We start from the raw sequence: 22,241 nt of genomic DNA, 5'->3' as shown, positions 1-22,241 counted from the left end.
TTGAATTAGAAGATCTTCAAAGTGCTCCCTCCATCTAGAATTGATGTCAGCATTGCTCTTCAGAATGGTTGAACCATCTTTGCTTTTGAGAGGGGCTTGACCGTGAGCGGATGGGCCAAAAATAGCTTCAGTTGCGTTGAAAAAGCCTCGAGTGTCGTTGGCGTCTGCCAGTTGTTGGATTTACTGAGCTTTCTTCCTCCACCATTGATTTTTCAACTTGCTGGTAATATATTCATGGACAGTTTGCAGTTCCTACATTTTGAGTTGCAGTATTACAGAACATTAATACTGAGTTTAAGCATTCATTACTGCTTCACCCAATCCTGAATACTTCTCCACCTTTGGCTCTTTGTAGAATTGGAAACTCCAGCTTTCTTTATACTGAGAATGTATTTGCTCTGAACTCTGCCATGTACTTGGATATGTACCACACTATCACCGATGAACTTTATAGAGATTTTTCCAGTCAACTTTTGCTACAGCTTTTCTCTATCTAGTATTTTTGCTCGAATTGAAGATTTGTATCTTCAATCTACGTTTGTGCTTTCCCTCACCTTTGTTAAATCTAAATGAATCTGTATGCTTGCTGCCAACAAAACATTCTCACACTGATATTTATTCCATATTTATTCCCCACACCAAAATTAGTTTTCTGTATTCTGATTTAAGATTTTCTGGAACATTGAGCAGCACGAGAACAGGCCCTTTGGCCCACACATTATGTTGAATAATTAAGCTAATGATGTCTAATCAAACTAATCTTTTCAGTCTGCCCACATCCATATCCTTCTACTTTCTACATTTCCATGTTCTTATCTGAAAGTCTCTTTAACACCTCAGTCATATTTGCCTCCAGCACCACCCCTACCAGTGCATTCCAGGCACCCACCACTCTATGTAAAGAATCCTTCCCCACACACCTCCTTTGAAATGTTTCCCTCTCATCTTAAATGCATGCCCTTTACTATTAGGCATTTTGGCCCTGGGACAAAAAAAGTGCGAACAGTCTATCTATATTTTTCATTATTGTAATAGCTTCTACGAATTTTCCCCTTAGCCTCCACCGCCCCAAGGAAAACAGTTCAATTTCTTCCAACCTTTCCCTACAGCACGTCTTCTAATCCTAGAGCAACCAGGGAAGTCTCTTCAGAACCTTCTCTACAGTATCCACATCCTTCCTATAATGGGGCAACCAGAAATTATTGCAACGTTTCTGATGTGGCCGAAGCAGAGCTTTATAAAGCTGTAATTTCATTTTGTGACACTTGAAGACAATGCATTGACTAATGAAGGCAAGCATAGTTACATCTTCTTTATAACAGCTGGAGTCACCCATCTTGTAAAGACACTGCCCAGAAAGCAAAGACAAGCCACTCCTGTAGAAAAATTTGCCAAGAGCAATCATGGTCATGGATAGACCATGATTTCTACATCATACAAGATGGTCCATGATGATGATGATGATGAACTGTTGCCCGAGAGTTTTTGTCACTTCTTGAAAACTTATGAATGTATATTCTCTTCTCTTTCCCTTTGACTGGAGGCTTAACATAAACTCAGTGGCCACTTTATTAGTACCTCCTGTACCTAATAAAATGGCCACTCAGTACATGTTCATGGTCTTCTGCAGCTGTAGCCCATCCACTTCAGGGTTTGGTGTACTGCGCATTCAGAAATGCTCTTCTACCCACTACTGTGATAATGCATGGTTATATGAGTTACTGTTGCCTTCATGCCAACTTGAGCCAGTCTTGCCATTTTCCTCCAACCTCTCACTAACAAGGCATTTCTGCCCACAGAACTGCCATTCACTGGATTTTTTTTTTTTTGTTTTTCACACCACTCTCTATATGCTCCAGAGACTGTTATGCATAAAAATCCTGGAGATCAGCAATTTTGGTGATACTCAAACCAGTCTGTCTGGCCCCAATAACCATTCCAGTGTCAAAGACACATAGATTACATTTCTTCACCATTCTGATGTTGGTCTGAGAAATCACTCAACCTCTTGACTATGTTTGTATGCCTTCGTGCTTTGAATTGCTGCCACATTATGGGCAAAAATGCCTTGTTGATGAAAGAGGTCAGAGGAGAAAGGCTAGACTGGTCCAAGCTGACAGGAAGGTGACAGTAACTTAACTAACTATGCATTACAACTATGGTTGCAGAAGAGCATCTCCAAATAGCTGACACATCAAACCTTGAAGCAGATGGGCTACAGCAGTAGAAGACCACAAATATGCACTGAGTGGCCACTTTATTAGGTACAGAAAGTGACTAAAAAAGTGGCCACTGAGTGTTATTCACTCATCATTGGTGTTAGTTGAAACCCAAAGATTGCCACTACTGAAGTACTGGTTTGTAATAACTTCCCTCTTTCCCAGCAATCTACCAGTTGATTACATCCCTGTTTCCGCCAAGTGCTATTGGAAGGGTTAGAATGGGCTCAGGTAATTTAACCTTTCCTCTTTGAAATTTTCTGCAGCAACAGTCATGTAAAATACATAGAATAAAATCATGCTCCTGCCTGCAGAAACAACCTGACTATTGAGCAAAACATACAAAATGCTGAAGGAATTCAGCAAGTCGTGCAGCATTTATGGAGCGGAATAAACAGTTGACTCTTCATCAAGACTGACGGAAGAAGGCAGAATCCTGAATAAAAAAGGTGGAGGAGGGAATGAGTACAAACTGGCAGGTGGTAGGAGAGGGGAAAGTTGGGTGGGTGGGAAAAGAGTTTCGTAAGAAGCTGGGAGGTGATAATGGAAAAAGTAAAAGGCTGAAGAAGAAGGCAATGGACCATGGAAGAATGGGAGCACCAGAGGAGGGAGATGGGAAAATGATAAGAGAAGGCATGAGAGAGGGAGCATTAAAACAGAGGAGGTGTAGCACTTATTGGAAGTTAGATTAATTGATGTTCATGCCATCAGACTGGAGGCTACCCAGATGGAATATGAAGTTTTGCTCCTTCAACCCGTGTATGGTTTCATTGTAGCAGTAGAGGACAGACATCAGAATGGGGTCAAATTGAAATGGGTGATCACTGGGAGACCTTGCCTTTTGCAGCAGACAAAGCCAAGGTGCACAAAGAAGCCATTACTATTGAGTTCACTGATAATATGGCTTTGCTGAGCATCCTCTTCCTCCTCTGTACATTCACAAATGTACGTTGGAAAAGGAAATCTGCCATCCTTACACAGTTGGGTCTTTATTTGACTCCAAACCCACCAAGATGGTTGATTCTTAAGGTTTCAGATCTTGACCACAATAGAACCCACAGCAATGTACATCCAAAGGTTAACTGCAATTTCATTTCAGGACAATCAGGAATTGACAATTAATTGAGAGCAATGCTAGCATTATCCATACCATGTGAAAGAAAAAATAAAACAAGATAATAGGAAGAGAAACCAAGAAGTTGGGATCAAGACTTCCCGAAAACCCTGGCCTCAAAGATCATCAGTGTGCAAGAGACGGAGCTAGCTTGGTGAGATGATACACATCCATCTACTTTTAATATTGCACTGGATGAATATCAGAAAAGAGTAACTGTCCTCAGCTCAAAGTAACACATCTGTGTCAGATAGCAAAGCTCACAGTGACTGAAGTTATAGCTAACAAATATTATACTCTGGCTAGCCAGAGGCCATTTATCATAGCCACAGGATAATACAGCAGTATTTCTTAATAAGGCAGCATTCAGTCATTATGAATGATTTTCTGTTTGCATAATGTCAGGAATGGGGAAGTCTGCTGATGATCACACATAGTCCCATTCTGGACCTAAAATATAATCCAACATCTCATGTTTCATCTACAGCAGCAAGTGCTTTCTGGCATAATATTTTCACATAATGATTAACTGAAGCAGATAACCCAGCCATTTTCCTTTGACCTTAAGTCAAAGGAATATGCTTGCTTAGTGCACTGTTATCGACATTTCATAGAGTCATAGTTAAGGACAGCACAGAAACAGGCCCCTCGGCCCATTTTGTTTATGCAGAAAATATTTAAACTGCCTACTCCCATCCACCTGCACTACTGGGACCATAGCCCCCCATACCTCTACCATCCACATACCTATCCAAACCTCTCTTAAATGTTGAAATCGAGCTTGCATGCACCATTTGTGCTGGCAGCTCATTGTACACTGTCCTGACCCTCTGAGTGAAGATGTTTCCCCTCATATTCCCCTTAAACTTTCCACCTTTCAGCCTTAACCCATAACCTCTGGTTGTAGTCCCAACCAGCCACAGTGGAGAACATCTGCTTGAATTTACACTATCTATACCATTCATCATTTTGTATACTTCCATCAAATCTCCTTTCAATCTTCTACATTCTAAGGATTACAGTCCTAACCTACTCACTCTTTTATAGGTTGAAGACAAATGATTGGATGTTATGTTGAAGTGTATAAGACGTTGGCGAGGCCTAATTTGGAGTATTGTGTGCAGTTTTGGTTCTCTTTCATAAGGAAAGGTGTAAACAAGGTTGAAAGAATACAGACAAAATTTACAAGAATGTTGACAGACAGACTTTTGATAACAGATCTATCAACATTCTTGTCTTCCTCGCTGCCCACTACACCCCCAATCTTGGGGGTCATCTGCATATTTATTGATCCACTTAACAACATTATTATGCAGATCATTGATAAAGATGACAAGCAACAAAGGACACAGCACCAGTCCCTGCACCACAGCACTAGTCACAGGCCTCCAGTAAGAGAGACAACCCTCTACTACCACTGATTGACTTCTCCCTCAAAGCTAATGTCTAATCTAATTTACTACTCCATCCTGAATGGCGAGCAACTGGAACTTCTTGACCAACCTCCCATTGGATCAATGACCAATAGTTTCTTTCAAGGTAAAACTATATTTTAAAATCAAATAATGTAATGAATTTCATGGTTTCACATCATCACAAAGAGGCCTACACTCAATTAAGCAAATTTGATTTGCACTCACAACTGTTGAATCATCAGATTCTTGAAAGAAGGGAATAACTTCATTCAATTTCACTTACTCCACATTGAAATGTTCCCACAACCTATGGACTGATTTTCAAAGACACTTCTCTCATGTTCTTGATATTTATTGCTGATTTATTTATTTATTAATTACTTATTTTTGTATTTGCACAGTGTGTTGTTTTCTGCACAGTGGTAGAAAGCCCAAGTTGGTGTGTGCATTCATTGATACTGTTACAGTTATTATTCAATGCATTTATTGAGTATATCTGCATGACAATGAATCTCAGGGTTGGATATAATAACATAGCTGTATGTGTACTTCAATAATAGATATTACTTTGAACTTTGAACATTGAACTTTAAGTCAAAAACATAGCAGCTCTTACAAATAGCAAACAAGAATGTCAAAAAAAACTTTGTGGCAAAACTAAATAAAAGAGATAACTCACCTGTCTGACAATTGGCCAGATACAACGGAACCAACCAGCACGCCTGCAAAGAACATCGACATAGAAAACGGGGCTTTCCAATGATCTTTACATACCAAGTCCCACTAAAAAGAAACAAGAAGAAAATGAGGGGTCCAACTATGTGCTACATCATATTGGATCACAGTTCATGCACTATAGACATTCAAAACAGGTGCAAAGCTCAGTCAACTTCTCCAATAAGTCTCAAAAGCAACAAACAAATGTCCAAACCATTAGTCTAGAGCTTCAAATCTCATTTAATAATCTAAAGCATATACAGTTATGTGAACTATATATTTTCTTCCAGAATGAGAAAGAACTCCCATTGCCACAACTATCTTTGCCTGTAACGTGGCCTCAGAGGTTATAAAGTTACAGTTTTTTGGAACTTCATTAGTGTTATAATATGAGCAATGTCCCACGACAAGTTAAAAATGCCATGTCATAATATGTTTTGGATGAATTGATAAACTTGTGAATCCAGCTGTTTTCTTTGACAGATATGAAACATTCTATGGCACCTTTGAAGAATATGGAATAGCTGTAAAATTACATTGCTTTTCTTTTTACAGTATTATGAATAATTTTAGTTCAATAGTATACATAACCAGAAATAATTAAATGTGTTTATCTCATTGTTCATATTGCATTGGGATTTAAGTATCCAAGATTCTAGGATTATGAGAGGTTCTTTCCGCTGGCTGAGGAGGTCTAGAACTTGAGAGATAGTCTAAATATAAGGCAATTGTCAATGAGGATAGATATACGGAAACAATTTCTTCCGAGATGGTGATTCTTTGGAAATCACTTCCTTACCATGTTGAGAATGTTTAGTTGCATATATTCAAGGCTGGTAAATTGGAAATTTGGTTTATTAGAATTACATATACCAAAGTATAATGAAAAACTTATCTTGCGTAATACTGTTCATACAGATCAATTAATTACAACAGTGTGTTGAGGTAGTATAAGGTAAAACAATAACAGTGCAGAATGAAGTGTTGCAGTTGCAGAGAAAGTATAGTGCAGGTAGACAATAAGGTGAAAGGTCAAAACAAGGTGGATTGTGAGGTCAAGAGCCCATCTCATCATACTTAGAAACGATTCAATATTCTTAATAGCGCTTCCTGAAATGCTGCATTACTGTGTGGTACGGAAACTGCATTGCGGCAGACGTGACAGCTCTACAATGTACGCCAGCCTACCTGCCATCAAAGGCACATATACAGAAAGATGCCAGAAAAAGGCCAACATTACCCTGCTTGTTTGTCCCACTTCAGTCAGGGAAGAGGTTATACAGCATGCACACCACGACCACTAGACTCAAAAACATTTACATCCCCAAGCCCTCAGGCTGACCAACACCTCCATACAGTAACCCACAACCAATATATCGACATCAGCCATTCCTCTCCATAACCCTTCAACACACTTTGCCCCCAGCCCCCATGTACCGCCACTTTATGCTTACACTCCACACCTCATACCTACACTGATACAGTCATGTCCTACTGTGTTTTCATATGTCCTGCTGCAATCTAGAAGAGCTCCTCTTGCCAAGAGTCACTTTATCACTTCATCATTTACTGTCAGTCTCACGTTATGTACATGCAATCAGTCAATGTACTGTACTGTATATAAGCTAATCTTATTTATATACAGCCACTCTCCACACTTATTTGTACATTGTGTTTAAAAGGTTTGTTCTTATATAATCTTGAATCTTGAATGTTGAATATTTAACAGCAGGATAGAAGCTGTGTTGAGAGCACCCTGGCAAGAGGGGGTACTCAATTTTGGAGTGGCATTATCTCTTGCCATCCCTAATAGCCTTACAGCGGCTAATACAAGTCAGGGCTGCCTGATTTGAATACTGCAGTGCTAGTCTTCAGTTGGAGTGAATTTCCCAGTTCATCCATGGTTTCTGATTTGGAAACACATGGATTTTCCTCCTTGGTACGTAGCCCTCAACACACTTGCTGATAAAAGTCCATGGCAATGGTGATATACACATCTAAAGCAACACACACCAACTTCTGTAGGAACTCAGCAGGTCAGGTAGCATCTATGCAAAAGAGTAAACAGCCGATGGTTTGGGCGGAGACCCTTCATCAGTCATGATGAAAGGTTTTGACCTGAAATATCAGTTGTTTACATCCATAGATGTAGCCTGGCCTGCTGCATTCCTCCTGTATTTTGTGTGTGTTGCTTTGAACTTCCAGCATCTGCAGATTTCCCATGTTTGTGGTATACATCCTCGGCTGCTTGTTGAGTCTTTAAATATGGACCAGCCTACTGACTCAGAAGAGTTGTGTGGAAGATCGTCTGTTTCTTTAGACCAGCACTGAATGACTTTCTGTACTGGATCCTGTTTCAGCTTCAGTTTGTATGCAGAGAGAAAGAGCACAGCCTGGAGGTCTGCTTTTCCAAAGTGTAGGTGTGGGTTGGCTGGGTAGGCACTTTAGTCAAAGATGTCTGGTCCCCAGGTGAGACAGGAGACATACTGGTAGTATTTTGGAACACATTCTTGGTTGGACTGGTTGAAGGTGCTAGCTGCGCTGAAAAGGAAGAGACCCTCAGGGCACCCTGTATCAAGGCTGTTGTGAAGAGGTATAAGCCATGTTTCTGTAAAACAGAGCACAAAGCAGTTCCTCAGTTCTTTTAGGGAGGTCAGTTTTGCCCTTAATTCATCAACTTTGTTCTTAGCAGCCTGGCATTAACTAGTAGTACAGTGCGGATAGGGAATTTGAACCTATGCTGTTTCAGTCTCAGTTGCAGTACAGACCTCTTACCATGCTTCTGTGGTAAGCGGCTGTGTCTGGTCAGTCCTGGGATCCTGGGATCCTGGAATGGAGTGACCTGGGCTGGAAGGACAGTGATTGATTGCAGATGGACCTGGAAGGCTGGAGCACATTCATTTAGACCAGAAAGTAAGTGATTTATTCTGGGCTGCACATAGAAAATGCTGGGGGAACCCAGTAGATCAGACAGTGTCTATAAAGGGAAATTAACAGTTGATGTTTCAGGCTGAGATCCTTCATCAGGACTGGAAAGCAAGGAGGAAGGAGCCAGAATAAAAAGGTGGAGGGATTGCGAGGATCACAAGCTGGCAGATGATAGTTGATTCCAAGTAAGGAGGTGGGTAGGTGGGGGTGAGGGAGTGAAATGTAACAATGTGAGGTGATAGTTTGAAGAAGTTAGGAAGAGAAATGAATCTGATGTGAGAAGACAGTAGACAATGGAATAAAAGGAAGGAGGTGGAGAACCTCCTGTCTTCCCCCTTCCTTTCTAGACCTCATGAAAGGTCTCGACCCAAAATATTGATGATCCGTTTGCCTCTATAAGACGCTTCCTGACCTGTTGAGTTCCTCTACCATTTGTATGCATTGCCAGAGATTTCCAGCATCTGCAGAATCTATTCCATCTTCTTCTGGGCTGCCCTAGAAAACCTGGAGTAGATTCAGCAAGCCCATATGTTAACAGAGACACACAGTGAGGCTGTAGATGCTGGAAACCTGAATCAACATACACAAAATACTGGAGAACTTAGCAGGTGAGGCATCATCTATGGAGGGAAATGATGTCCTGATGTAGGGTCTCAGCCCAAACATCATCTATTCCCTCCATAGATGCTGCCTGGTCTGCTGGCTTCCTCTATCATTATGTGTAGTCAAGTTGTTGTAAGATAATGTAACAACTCATATTTTTGTTGATGGAACAAAGGACAATCTGAATCAAGTGAGTTCAAACTGACAAAGGATCGGCAATGATCTTATTGTTTAGTGGACCCACACAACTACCCCTATTCTGATGTTCTTATGGCAAATTCTCATTTCTTATAGCAAATTTGAGTCAACGCATAATTTCTTTCCAAGGGCCAATGACTATTGAACAACTTCAAGGATATCTACTCCTGCCCCACTTGCTTTCTTTTTTGAAAACATCTTCTGAATCCTGCTGACGAGATCTCTTCCGTTATTCCAACATACAGTGAAACATTACGTAGCATATCATCTAGGGTAATGTTTCAGTCCCTAATACTTTAATGCATGGTTATTCCTTACAACTTCAGCCTTAAGTGCATCAACCAGCTTTGCAGATGTTACCGAGAAAAGGGACCCTGGACTACAAACACATTACAACTTCTGTAAAACAAAATGGAATGAATTTCTCATGAAAAAAGGCTCTTTCATTTAAATAGGAAATTATATTAAGGGAGCAAAGAGACAAATCTACTTGATTTAATCTTTGTCCTTTTGATTTATCCTTTACTTAGCACCTACCTGTACTTCCTCTGATATAAAATATCAGGTGTTTCAGAGCAAGTTACCTCTTTTGAGGTAGTCCCGTTTGTCTGTATTTGGCCTATATTTCTCTAAACTTTTTCCATCCATGTACCGATTGTTAAAACATTGTAATTATACCCTGCTTCCTCCAAAAGCTCATTCCATATACCCATGACCCTCCAAAAAAATTGCCTCTCAGATCCCTTTTAAATCTTTCCTCCTCTCACCTTAGATCTATGCCCTCTAGTTTTAGGCTCCGCTATCCTAGGAACAAAACTGTGATCATTTTCCTCATCCATACCTAGCAAATTTTCTCTGTACTCTTTCAGTCTTATTGTTAATTTTCCTGGAGGAAGATGACCAGAACAGCATGCAACACTCCAAATTAGGACTTGCCCATGTCTAATACAACTTCAGTATAGCATCCCGACTCCTGACTCTTGCACTCAGTATTTCGATTTATAAAGGCAAATATACCAAAAGTTCTCTTTACCACCCTCTCTACCTGTGACACCACTTTCAAGGAATTATGGATCTGTATTCCCAATGCCCTACCATTCATTGTCTAAGACCTACTCTGGTTTGTCCTCCCAAAGTGCAACACCTCGTTCTTGTCTGCTTTTGACTCCATCTGCCATTCTTCAGCTCATTTTTCCAGCTGATCCAGATCCCACTGCAAGCTTCAATAGCCTTTCCTGGTATTCACCACACAAATCTGATCCAAGTTGCCAAATTATCATCCAGATCATTGATGTAGATGGCATACAGCAATGGGCACAGCTTTGATCCTTGAGGCACACCACAAGCAACCATCTATGACTGATTTCTAGCTGTTCCCATGAAGTCGATGTCAAAACCATTTTACTGCCTCACTCTGAATGCCAAGAGACTGAACCTTCTTGAACAGCCCGCCATGAACTGGACTTACATCCCTCCACTTCTGTCCAAGTACCTGTTCACATGCCTTTTAAATGTAGTAAATGCAACTTTCCACACCACCTCCTCCAGAAGATTGTTCTATATAACCACCATTTTCTGCGTAAACAAAATTGCCCCTCAGATTTTCTTTAAATTTCTCCCCTTTTACTAAACCCACCTTCTTTTTTTGTCTTTTCATTCTTAACCGCTACCATTCAGTCATTGGCCAGTTACTTTGTTTACACCCTGCTCCATGGTAACCCCAGCTTTGCCCTATCAGAGACATCCCCTCTCTTCTAGCTTTACAAGCTACTCTTGTCTCCTTTGAAATCATGACAGAGGAGCTTCTTTAATATGCTGGATATTTCCAGCACCATTCTTTATATTTTGGGATTTCCAGCATATTGCATAAAAGAATTTAGGAAACAAGTGATTAAACTGCCTGTTCTTCTGGCATGAGATCAGACAAGCATTGGACTGGAAGTCCCTACAAAAGCCTGTGAGAGCAGCTGACAGGATCATCGGGGTCTCCCAACCAGCCATCAGGGATATTTATCAGGAATGCTGCATAAACAAGGCCCTTAGTATTACCAGGGTTCCCATCAGGCTTCTGACCTTCCTACAGCATTGCATTCGAAGTGTTATGGATTAATCTGTTCTGTACCTCACAATATTTAATTTATGCACTTTACTTTGTTTATCAGTTCTGTCCAGGGTGCAGAATCTCCCCCAAACATCACCATTGATGGTTGCTGTCTTTATGTAATTGACTTCTTCACCTATCTTTGGTTGACCATCACCAGCTCCCTGTCCCTCGAAGCAGAGGTAAACAGCAAGATTGCCAAAGCTGCAGCTGTCATGGCCATTCTGAGCAAGAGAGTGTGGAACAACAGACAGCGCACAAAGAAAACAAAGCTGGGTATGTGCCAGGTGTGCGTGCTCAGCACATTCCTCTATGCCAGTGAGGCTTGGATGCTATACTTCAGGTAAGAGGCTAAACTCATTCCACCTACGCTGCCTCGGGCACACCTTGCACATCTCCTGGCAAGACAGAAGCACCAACTCAAAGGTTCTGCAGCAGGCCGACACCGCCAGTATCCAAGCACACCCAGCCACAGACGTCTCAGATGATTGGGCCATATCAAACAGGTGAACCAGGGAGGCATTCCCAAGGACGTGCTGCATGGCAAGCTGAGTGAAGGTTAAAGCCCATGAGGGAGACCATGCCTCTGCTACAGGGATGTCTGCAAACACTACATGAAGCTGGCAGGCATTGACCTCAGCACCTCGGAGGAAACCATTGAAGACCAGATAGAATGGAGGGCTGCAGTCAAAAGTGGTGTACAACGTGCAGAGATATCAAGAACCAACATGCTCATCAACAAGAGAGCCAGAAGAAAAGCCAGAGCTGATCACCCAGAGCACCTTCCTCCTTCACCTGCAGCCTTTGTGAAAGAGCCTGTCACTCTGGAGTAGGGTTGGACAGCCACTCTAGAAAGTGCAAATAGTTGCAAGACTACAACCCCAAGAAACATCACAAAAAGATTGTCTCTCGAGACGTACATATGACAACAACTTTGTTTATGTGTATTTCATCTGTAGATTTTATCCTTACTTTCCTCAGTTATTGTGTATTATATGTGCATTATGTATGCTTTACACCTTGGTTCGGAGAAATGTCTCATTTGACGGTATATGTGTATATAGTTAAATAACAATAAACTTGACCTCACTTGATTAACAGGGCATACTTTAGCTCAGGGTTTCTCAGCCAGGGTTCTGGGGAAAGTTAGGGTTCCATGAGAGGTCACTTAGGGGCTCTGTGAGAGATTGTGATTAAAAAAATCATTGTTTTGTGAACTTCATGCGAAGCAATTTAATCACAAACAAGAGAAAATCTGCAGATGCTGGAAATCCAAGAAACACACATAAATGCTGAGGGAATTCAGCAGGCCAGGCAGCATCTGTGGTAAAGAGTATTGTCAATGTTTTGGGCTGAAGCCCTTCAGCAGGACTGGTTTCAGCCCGAAATGTCGACAGTACTCTTTTCCGTAGATGCTCCTTGGCCCACTACATTCCTCCAGTATTTTGTGTGTGTGTAGCCGCATTAGCAATCTCATTAGATGTCTCTCAGCCCAGTATGGCAGTGTGCAGTAGGACTGTGTTTATTTGGTTGTGTCCATTCTCATTTTTTAATGTGTCATACGGGATGCCATTGATAATTGGTGAGTGCTGTATTGTACAGAGGGGAGGACTTAGTAAGAAAATGTCACTTAGTAAGAAAATGGCACTTAGTAAGAAAATGTTTTTTCAAGACTTTGTATAAAATTGTGTCTTAGGCTATATTTTTATTCGTATTGCTTTGGCTTATGGTTTTTAGTAACTTTACATTTCAAAATTGTCAATAAATTTTCATATTGTAAATAGCATAAAATCATTTTTCAAACTACTCAAATTAAATCTACCGAGCCTACCTTTAGAAAAAATTAAATCCCATTTTGACTTAAGCTAGTTATTTAACAGAAATGTATTATATTTGCCCTATGAGTTTTTCAAATTTATGGAAGGGAAAGAAAGATTAATTTCAAGAAAGGTAAGCTAAGCTTTCTTAAGGTTGGGTAAAAAATCATTCTCTACTCAAAGGAACATTGACAATTATTTTTGGATTATTATATCTAGGACTTACTCATCATGCTAAGGAACTGTGAGCTGTAGATTTTTTTTATGGAGGAATTTCCTGAGACCTGAAAATTATTTCACAAGTTCCTCCAGGACCAAAAGGTTAAGAAAGGATGGTTTAGAGGAATACATGAATAAACTGAAAGATGATGCATCCCATCTGGTACTACAGCACATTTTAGCAAACAATTCTACTGTCAAAAATTTGTTCGGGAACTTAAAACACTTTTTTTTCCCTTCCCCTGGCAGCTTTTACATTCACTCCCCACTCTTAGAACCAAGAAACTTCCTGTCTACAATCTACAATCGGAGGTTATGGAGCTTTTGAAAATGTTAAACTAACAGAAGTGGGCGGCAAATTGAATGAACTTAGACCTCTTGGAAGAAGGGGACATTTTGAACTCTGATCGAGGGAGTTAACGACAGGGTTGAAGTTTAATACTTTAAAATCCTCATCCAAGGTTAAACATTAAAAATATCCCTGACTCGAGCTCGTATTGGCGATAAATTTACAGCTGTAGGCTCATGAATGGATTCAAACGCACTTCGTCCATTCGCTCTTTAAAAATTATTGCACCACAGCTAATTTCAAAAGAATATTCCCAGGCTAACTGTGGTTGAGTGTGAGCAGTGTACCTGCCCAGTCACAAACCTCGGAGACGATAGTGGAGATGTACTGCTCCTTACTGTACTCCCATCCATCCAGACACGGTTCCTGTTCGATCTCAGACATGTTGAGGAAATCTGGGTTGGAGAATGTCTCCGAAAGGTTCATTATCACGTTCAGCCGGTACCGAGTGCATTTACTATGCTGTAGTTCGGCACCTTGTATCAGAGGAATTGCCCTGTTCCTCCATGCTTCACTGAGGTTGAGATTCCCAGGAATTAAGCAGCGGTGCTCCGGTACACCACCAACGAAAACAAAGGAGAGTCCGCAAAAACCGTTGCTAAAGATGCTAAAACTCAAGATGAAAAACATTAACTTCTGGTACGGTCCCCATTCTCCCAGAAACGCGACAATTTCTTCATAGCCCCGCATGTCAGTTGCAGTGGCAGAAACGACTGTGACTTTCTTCCGGAAACATGCAGGATTTCACCAATGGAGGGCGGCCGTGGATTGCAAGTAATTGCAAGTATGAGTAATATCGATCGCCTCAACTATAATTAGACTGTGAGACGTTTACCATCACGGATCACCCTTCAGTCAGCAAACTGTTTGCTTAAACTGAAGTGTTTTCCCGTTTGGGCAGGACAACAACTCGCCACTCATATAGCCACAGATAATACAAAAAGAATCCCAAGCGGTTTAATACAGACTACTTGAAAACGTTTGGTAAATGGGAACAATTGTCACATGTACCGAAGTAGAGTGAAAAAACTTGTCTAGCATACTTATCTATTCAGATCACTTAATTACAAGAGTGCATCGATGGAAAATAGAGTGCAAAATAAAGCGTTACAATTACAGAGAAAGAGCAGTGCAGATGGACACTAAGAGCAAGTTCACGGCGAGATAGATTGTGAGATCAAGAGTTTATCTTATTTTACCAGTGAACTGTTGAACAGTTTTATAACAGTGGAATAGAAGCGGCTCTTGAGCCTGGTAATAAGTGTTTTAAGGCTTTTGTATCTTCCGCAGGATGAGAGGGGGGAGAAGAGAGGGTGCCTGTGGTGGGTGGAGTCTTTGATGATGTTGAGTGCTTTAGTGGGAAGTGTACTCAATTAATAACTTACTCACTGAAAAGTAATATTTATAAATATCTGGAATGTAAGCTGCATGTCGAATGGAGAGCATTTATAGCAACTCACACAGAATGCTGGAGGAACTCAGCAGGTCAGGCGACTTTGCTTCTCAAGTCTGCTCTGTGAACTAAGCTGTCCTCAGGTTCTGAGGAATATCAGGCTACATAGTCTAAGTCTTGAAACTATGGTGTTTATGGAGAACAAGCTTGAAGTGAGGTTCCATACTAAGTGTGATACAAATACCAAAGAGGCAACAGTGACACGGAGGACATGGCAAAGAAATTGTATCTGCTATGAATCCAGATTAGGATTGCAACAAAGCAGGTCTCTTTTGATAGTTTTATTGGCATTGCTTAAGAGGATAAAGTCATGTGCATTGAGAATTCATTGCCAGAATTGAGGATGACGCAGCTCTCTTAATGGGCCTCCAACTAAGTCATCAAAAAAAAGTTTGTGAAGCAAACAATTTAATGATGCAACACTAAATAAACATACTCCTCATGGCCTGGTCTTACAACTGCTATAACCAAACAGTGTCAAGTATAATACTTCTTTATACTTTCACAATAGGTCTGTGACATGTGCATCCGTACATTTACGTGAGCTGGACTTCGGCTCTGTAGTGCAGCAGAGAGATAAAACCGGTAACAGGTTCAAATTACCCCAAGCCACAAACTGTAAATTTAAGGAACTCATGCCTGCTTACCAGCTTAATAAGAATCTTATTAACTCTTGAGTGGAAGCTTGCCAGTCTATATATATGGCATATGGTAAAAGTGGAACCACTCAAAGTTGATATAGCACACAAAGCAATGGAAACACGTGCATCACATAGATATTGAAGCACGGCACAACAAAAGGCTTATATTTTTAGCTTTTGTGTATATGTACTGCAGGGTGGGGATAGTGAAAAGTAGATAAGAAATGTCAGGACTTACACATGAGTTTGATTAAAGTGAGGGGTGAGTTGTGCAGGATGTCAACCTCACTCTCTCGTCCTGCTCCATCTGGATCCAGTGGCAAGACGAGAGCCAAGACAACTGGAGATAGGTCAGGATGCAGTTGATGACCAGGGTGATCTATATGTCTTGCCGTGCTCTTTGCACTCCACAATGTGTGCTGCGAAATGCCTTCCTGCCCATTGAACCAGCTAGTTGTTTCTTCCACACAGTCTGCCAAATCCAGACTTCACCTGCTTTAGGTAGACAAGCTCGAATTCACTGAGGATTCAAAAAAACCCTGACGGCTACTCTCACCTAGTCTGTTGAAGCCTTTGCCCGGGGTGTGGCCACTGTCACGTGCTAACAGCTTACTTGAAACCACAGCTGAGAGCTGAGTGCAAGGTGATGACCAAAGGTGAAGGACCTACCTCGGAAGGTGCAACAAGTCTTCACACCAGAGGTGCTACCCCTCCCTGACACCCCATACACCCCAGATAAGAAATTATATAAATATAATGAAAACTCTGGATTGGAGAGCTTTGGTTTCAGTATGAGTGATTCCACTGTTTAAGTTGACTTGTAATAAAATAATGTTTGTTCTGAAAGTAAACTCCAGACTCTAGATTCCATGTCAATTCTTTCAATAGGCAGTGTAAGCAGTTTAACACATGCAGAATGCTAGAGGAACTCAACAGGTCAGGCAGCATCTATAGAAAGGAATAAACAGTTGACGTTTAGGGCTGAGACCCTACTTCAGCATATCCTGATCAACCAAAAGACAAATTGTACTGAGGGAGAGGGGGAGGGATAGGGAGAGGAAGAGATGTGTGTTTATTAAATCTGTAAGACCACTTTTTTTTACAAAATGGTATCCCTTTAAGAAGTTCTGTGAATTTTTGGGAAATTCATTGTTTATTCTGTTTTGAAAGTCTATACATGGACTTTGTTTTATTTTACCTTTGCTTTAAGCTTGTGTTCTTTTATTCATTTCCTTTGGAATCAACGGGAAAGAGAGAAAGATCTAGATTCCACATTATCCATGTGGAATGCAGGTTGAGGGATAAAAAATGTGACTGTCTCTGTTTTGGGTATGGTGTTCTTACTTTTCACAGAGAAGCCATAATTTGGGTAAGCAACACACACTAAAGGCTGGAGGAACTCAGCAGGCCCGGCAGCATCTACGAAAAAGAGTAAACATTAGATGTTTTGGTGAAACCCTTCATCAGAACAATCATCCACCCTGATGAAGGGTCTCAGCATGAAATGTTGACTGTTTACTCTTTTCCATAGCTGCTGCCTGGCCTGCTGTGTTCCTCCAGCATTTCGTGTATGCTGCTTTGGATTTCCAGTAGATTTTATTGTATTTGTAATTTGGGGAAGTTGTCATTAATATATATACATACATGTACTTAAATTGGGAATTTGAAAACTGGCATTTTGATAGGAAGATTAAAACAAATGTTGCTTTTCATAACAAGAAAGTTTTTTCCTGAAGATTAAGAGCCTTTTGACATATGGATTTGAAGTTTTAGACTTCTTTTGAAAGAGTTGTTTTTATCTGCTGTAACCACAATGTATCTCATAAAATGCAAATGAGTTCAGTTTAAATCATGGTTTGGCCAATGATAGTATAGGATTTACATATATCATTAGCCTTAATCCTCACACCATCCCAACGGAGTGCACAGTTATGCAGTTTCTTTTGGATACTTGAATTTAAGTGATTTGGTCAGTCAGCTCCATCTCTAGGACACTCATGGTTAGAATATTACCTTGAAAAAGGTTTACTAGAACTAGGGGACATAGCCTCAAGATTTGGGGGAGTAGATTTAGGGTGGAGATGAGGAAGAACTGCTTTTCCCAGAGAGTGGTGAATCTATGGAATTCTCTGTCCAATGAAGCAGTGGAGGCTACCTCAGTAAATATATTTAAGTCAAGGTTAGATAGATTTTTGCGTAATAGGGCAATTAAGGGTTATGGGGAAAAGGCAGGTGGGTGAAGGTGAGTCCATGGCCAGATCAGCCATAATCTTATTGAATGGCGGAGCTGGCTCAATGGGTCGGATGGCCAACTTCTGCTCCTATTTCTTATGTCCTTTTGTTCTTCTGAAATGTATTAAAGTTTTTACCTTCCTCACTGGATTATACTGGAGAAGCACATGAATGTACAGATCAGATAGAGTTAGAGAACTAAAGGTGAGTCCCAGAACAATTTATATATTGCTGTGCTGTTCTATGTCCTGAAAGCACAGTAAACCCAGAGATCAAAAAGTACCTGCATAGGCCAAGTGGATGTTATATTTCCAAGACAGGGTGAGTAGTAATCAATGGGAAAGGCTGTAATCCTAGACATGGGAGCATAACACAGGATTGATTCTACAGATGACTGAGTTTGTAGTTCTTATATGAGCTTAGGAAATGGGACCAGACTAAGGAGTCAGTACTTACACAGACAGTCATTTTGATTTAGGGGTAGTACATGTAAATATGCTGGTGGGGATTCACGACTATTAGTGGGGCAGAGGTGAAGAACAGAGATAACATACAATACCTTGGATGGCATGGTAGTGCAGTGGTTAGCACAAGGCTTTACAGTACCAGCGACCCAGGTTCAATTCCCGCCACCGTCTGTAAGGAGTTTGTACTTTCTCCCTGTGGCCATATGGGTTTCCTCAGGATGCTCCAGTTTCCTCCCACAGTCCAAAGACATACCGGCTGGTGGATTGGTTGCTCATTGTAAATTTCCCGGTAATTAGGCTAGGGTTATACTGGGGGTTGCTGAGCAGTGCAGCTCAAAGGCCCAGAATGTCCTACTCCATGCTCAATCAATCAATCAATCAATAAATGAATAAATAATTTGTCCAAGTTAGTGAGACACCCTGGAAAGTGGCTAAACCACATGACAAGAGAAAGAATAAGACAGAGCAGGAGGAAGCACGACCATTGGGGAATAGCTATGCAAATCAGTCTCCAAAGGAGGCAACTATAGATCTATCATTAATTATTGCAGATACAGAAGTACTAGGAATCTTAGAAGTTCAGGAGATGAATCAGGGTACTAAGGAAGGAATATGGAAAAATTGCACATGGGCTGTGATGACAATTTAAGACATCATCTTCTAAAACTGTATCATTGGATTACCCATATAGGCCAAGACTAAATGTGTTATCTACTAAAGTGACATGGGTTATGGCCAGGTATGGGGGTGAGATGTGGCCAAGTATTGCCAGATATATATATTGCCTATACAAAGAACACAAAGGTGAATGAGTGTAACATTCTGATTTTTAATACAGACAAGTGTGAGGTGTTGCACTTTGGGAGGATAAATGTGGGTAAGAATTATATAGTTAGTCCTGACGAAGGGTCTCGGCCTGAAACGTCGACTGCGCCTCTTCCTATAGATGCTGCCTGGCCTGCTGCGTTCACCAGCAACTTTGATGTGTGTTGCAAGAATTATATAGGGAATGGTAGGGGTCTGGGGTATGCAGTAGAACAAAGGGGTCTGGAAATGCAGATATATAAATCTGTGAAAGTGGCATCACTGGAAGAAAGGGTCATCAAAAGTTTTTAGCATATTGGCTTTCATATATCATGGCACTCAGTACAAGAATTGGGATGTTACTTTATAGTTGTATTATACATTTGTGAGGCCAAATCCAGAGTATTGTATGCAGTTCTGGTCACCTGTATATGAGAAAAATATCAATAAATTGAGAACTGAGTTATAGATAGAGGTTGAATAGACAATAGACAATACACAATAGGTGCAGGAGTAGGCCATTCGGCCCTTCGAGCCAACACCGCCATTCACTGTGATCATGGCTGATCATCCACAATCAGTATCCAGTTCCTGCCTTATCCCCATAACCTTTGATTCCGCTATCTTTAAGAGCTCTATCCATCTCTTTTTTGAAAGCATCCAGAGACTTGGCCTCCACTGCCTTCTGTGCCAGAGCATTCCACATATCCACCACACTCTGGGTGAAAAAGTTTTTCCTCAACTCCGTTCTAAATGGCCCACCCTTTATTCCTAAACTGTGGCCTCTGGTTCTGGACTCACCCATCAGCGGGAACATGCCTCCTGCCTCCGGTGTGTCCAATCCCTTAATAACCTTATATGTTTCTATCAGATCCCCTCTCATCCTTCTAAATTCCAGTGTATACAAGCCCAGTCGCTCCAATCTTTCAACATATGACAGTCCCGCCATCCCGGGAATTAACATTGTGAACCTACATTGCACTCCCTCAATAGCAAGAATGTCCTTCCTCAAGTTTGGACACCAAAACTGCACACAATACTCCAGGTGTGGTCTCACCAGGGTCCTGTACAGCTGCAGAAGGACCTCTTTGCTCCTATACTCAATTCCCCTTGTTATGACGGCCAGCATGCCATTAGCTTTCTTCACTGCCTGCTGTACCTGCATGTTTGCTTTCAGTGACTGATGTACAAGAACACCTAGATCTCGTTGTACTTCCCCTTTTCCTAACTTGACTCCATTTAGGTAATGATCTGCCTTCCTGTTCTTACTACCAAAGTGGATAACCTCACATTTTTCCACAATAAACTGCATCTGCCATGCATCCGCCCACTCACCCAGCCTGTCCATAACATCCTCCTCATATTTCACTTTGCCACCCAGCTTTGTGTCATCTGCAAATTTGCTAATGTTACTTTTAATCCCTTCATCTAAATCATTAATGTATATTGTAAACAGCTGCAGTCCCAGCACTGAACCCTGCGGTACCCCACTGGTCACCGCCTGTTAGGACTTTAATCACTGGAGGACAGGGGAATGAGGGGAGATCTTGTAGAGGTAAACCAAATTAAGAGGGGTATATATGGAGTGAATGCATGTAGGTTTTTCTCCTGAGATTGGGTGAGACTAGAACTGGAGGTCATAGGCTTTGGGTGAAAGATGAAATATTTAAGGGGAATCTGAAGGGAGGTGCAACTGTGAAATGAGCTGCCAGCTGAAGTGGTATGGGAGTTCAGGTGTAACATTTAACTGAAGTTTGGTTAGGTACATGGATGGGGGGGATTTGATGGGCTATGGTCTGGGTGCAGATGGATGGGCTAGGCAAAAGACCAGGTCTTTGGCTAAGCATGGTTCTGGAATGTAGACTTCATCAGTTGAATAGCTCCCATTAGTTTCTAAGATTAACTCTACTCTTTCTGGATAGTTTGTCAGATGTGAGATGCAATGTTTTAACAATGCTAATTGTAAATACTGTTAGGACAATGACATAGTGTTGTTTTAACACTGGTCTTCACTGGAAATTAATCTATTGTAGACCTATTAATTCACATCAAGGCTTGTCAACGTTCATGAAGCAATCACAAGATGGAGGTGAATTTCTGCAGCAGCCAGATTTGGCAACAGCATTCCACAATCCTTCTAAATTGATAGAATCAGACACTTTGGAAGAGCATATGTAGTAGTTGATTTTCTCTGGAATTGTTGCACATTAAGGATGATGTCCACTTGCTTCTGGATTGATGGAATCCACACTAATTTGGGGAACACACCTTCAGCCACTGGGAGGAGGAATTTGAGGAGAATTCTACTGATGACTTTCCCTATGGTGGACAGCAGTGTGCCTCCTCGATCTGTAAAGTTTCCCTGGACTATCCTCTTTTTCCTAGATGTGGATGATCATTAACAACACTGATCCTTAACAACCCTGCTCCTGCCGTTACCATTTTTTGGCACTGCATGTGAAGTACCTCCAAGCAAGAGAGACTCAGAGGGAATTGTGGCACTCCAAAACAAAAGCAGATAGAATCTGCTTCTTCTGCACTCAATGGCAATGGGTGTAAAGGATAAACTACAAGAGATATTCATAGTCACAGTCATAGTCATACTTTATTGATCCCAGGGGAAATTGGTTTTCGTTACAGTTGCACCATAAATAATAAATAGTAATAGAACCATAAATAGTTAAATAGTAATATGTAAATTATGCCAGTAAATTATGAAACTCTCTCCACCAGCATGTTAGAGAGGGTGCAGCTTCAACATGTTACTGTGAGAAAAAAAATACAACAAATAACTAAGTTAAAAAGTTTAAAAGTAAGAAACTACAGAGCAACTGTAACCGGCTGCATGCACGACCGGTGTATGCGCAGACAGCAAGTTTTTTAAGATTGTTTTAAGATTGGATATCGGACCACTGGTAGTATTGGGAGACAAGCAAATGGAGTAAGTATTTTTCTTTGTAGAAG

At 41.0% G+C, this 22,241-nt stretch overlaps 1 protein-coding gene across 1 annotated transcript in view; it reads right to left on the bottom strand.

Annotated features, from left to right (window-relative positions):
* The window catches only part of LOC134349227 (organic cation/carnitine transporter 2-like), an 80,102-nt gene extending 65,643 nt beyond the window's left edge, over window positions 1–14,459 (bottom strand). The window contains exons 1-2 of the mRNA XM_063053238.1: window positions 13,984–14,459; window positions 5,428–5,531 (exon numbers count right to left, since the gene is read on the bottom strand). Coding sequence (XP_062909308.1) covers window positions 5,428–5,531; window positions 13,984–14,370 — 491 coding nt within the window. The 5' untranslated portion in view covers window positions 14,371–14,459. The remainder of the gene's footprint in view (window positions 1–5,427; window positions 5,532–13,983) is intronic.
* Between the last annotated feature and the right edge of the window lie 7,782 nt (window positions 14,460–22,241).

Source organism: Mobula hypostoma, chromosome 7, assembly GCF_963921235.1.
Source record: "Mobula hypostoma chromosome 7, sMobHyp1.1, whole genome shotgun sequence".
Classification (NCBI taxonomy): Eukaryota; Metazoa; Chordata; class Chondrichthyes; order Myliobatiformes; family Myliobatidae; genus Mobula; species Mobula hypostoma.
Note: the sequence above shows the minus strand (reverse complement) of the source record. Positions and strands in the feature narration are given on the sequence as shown.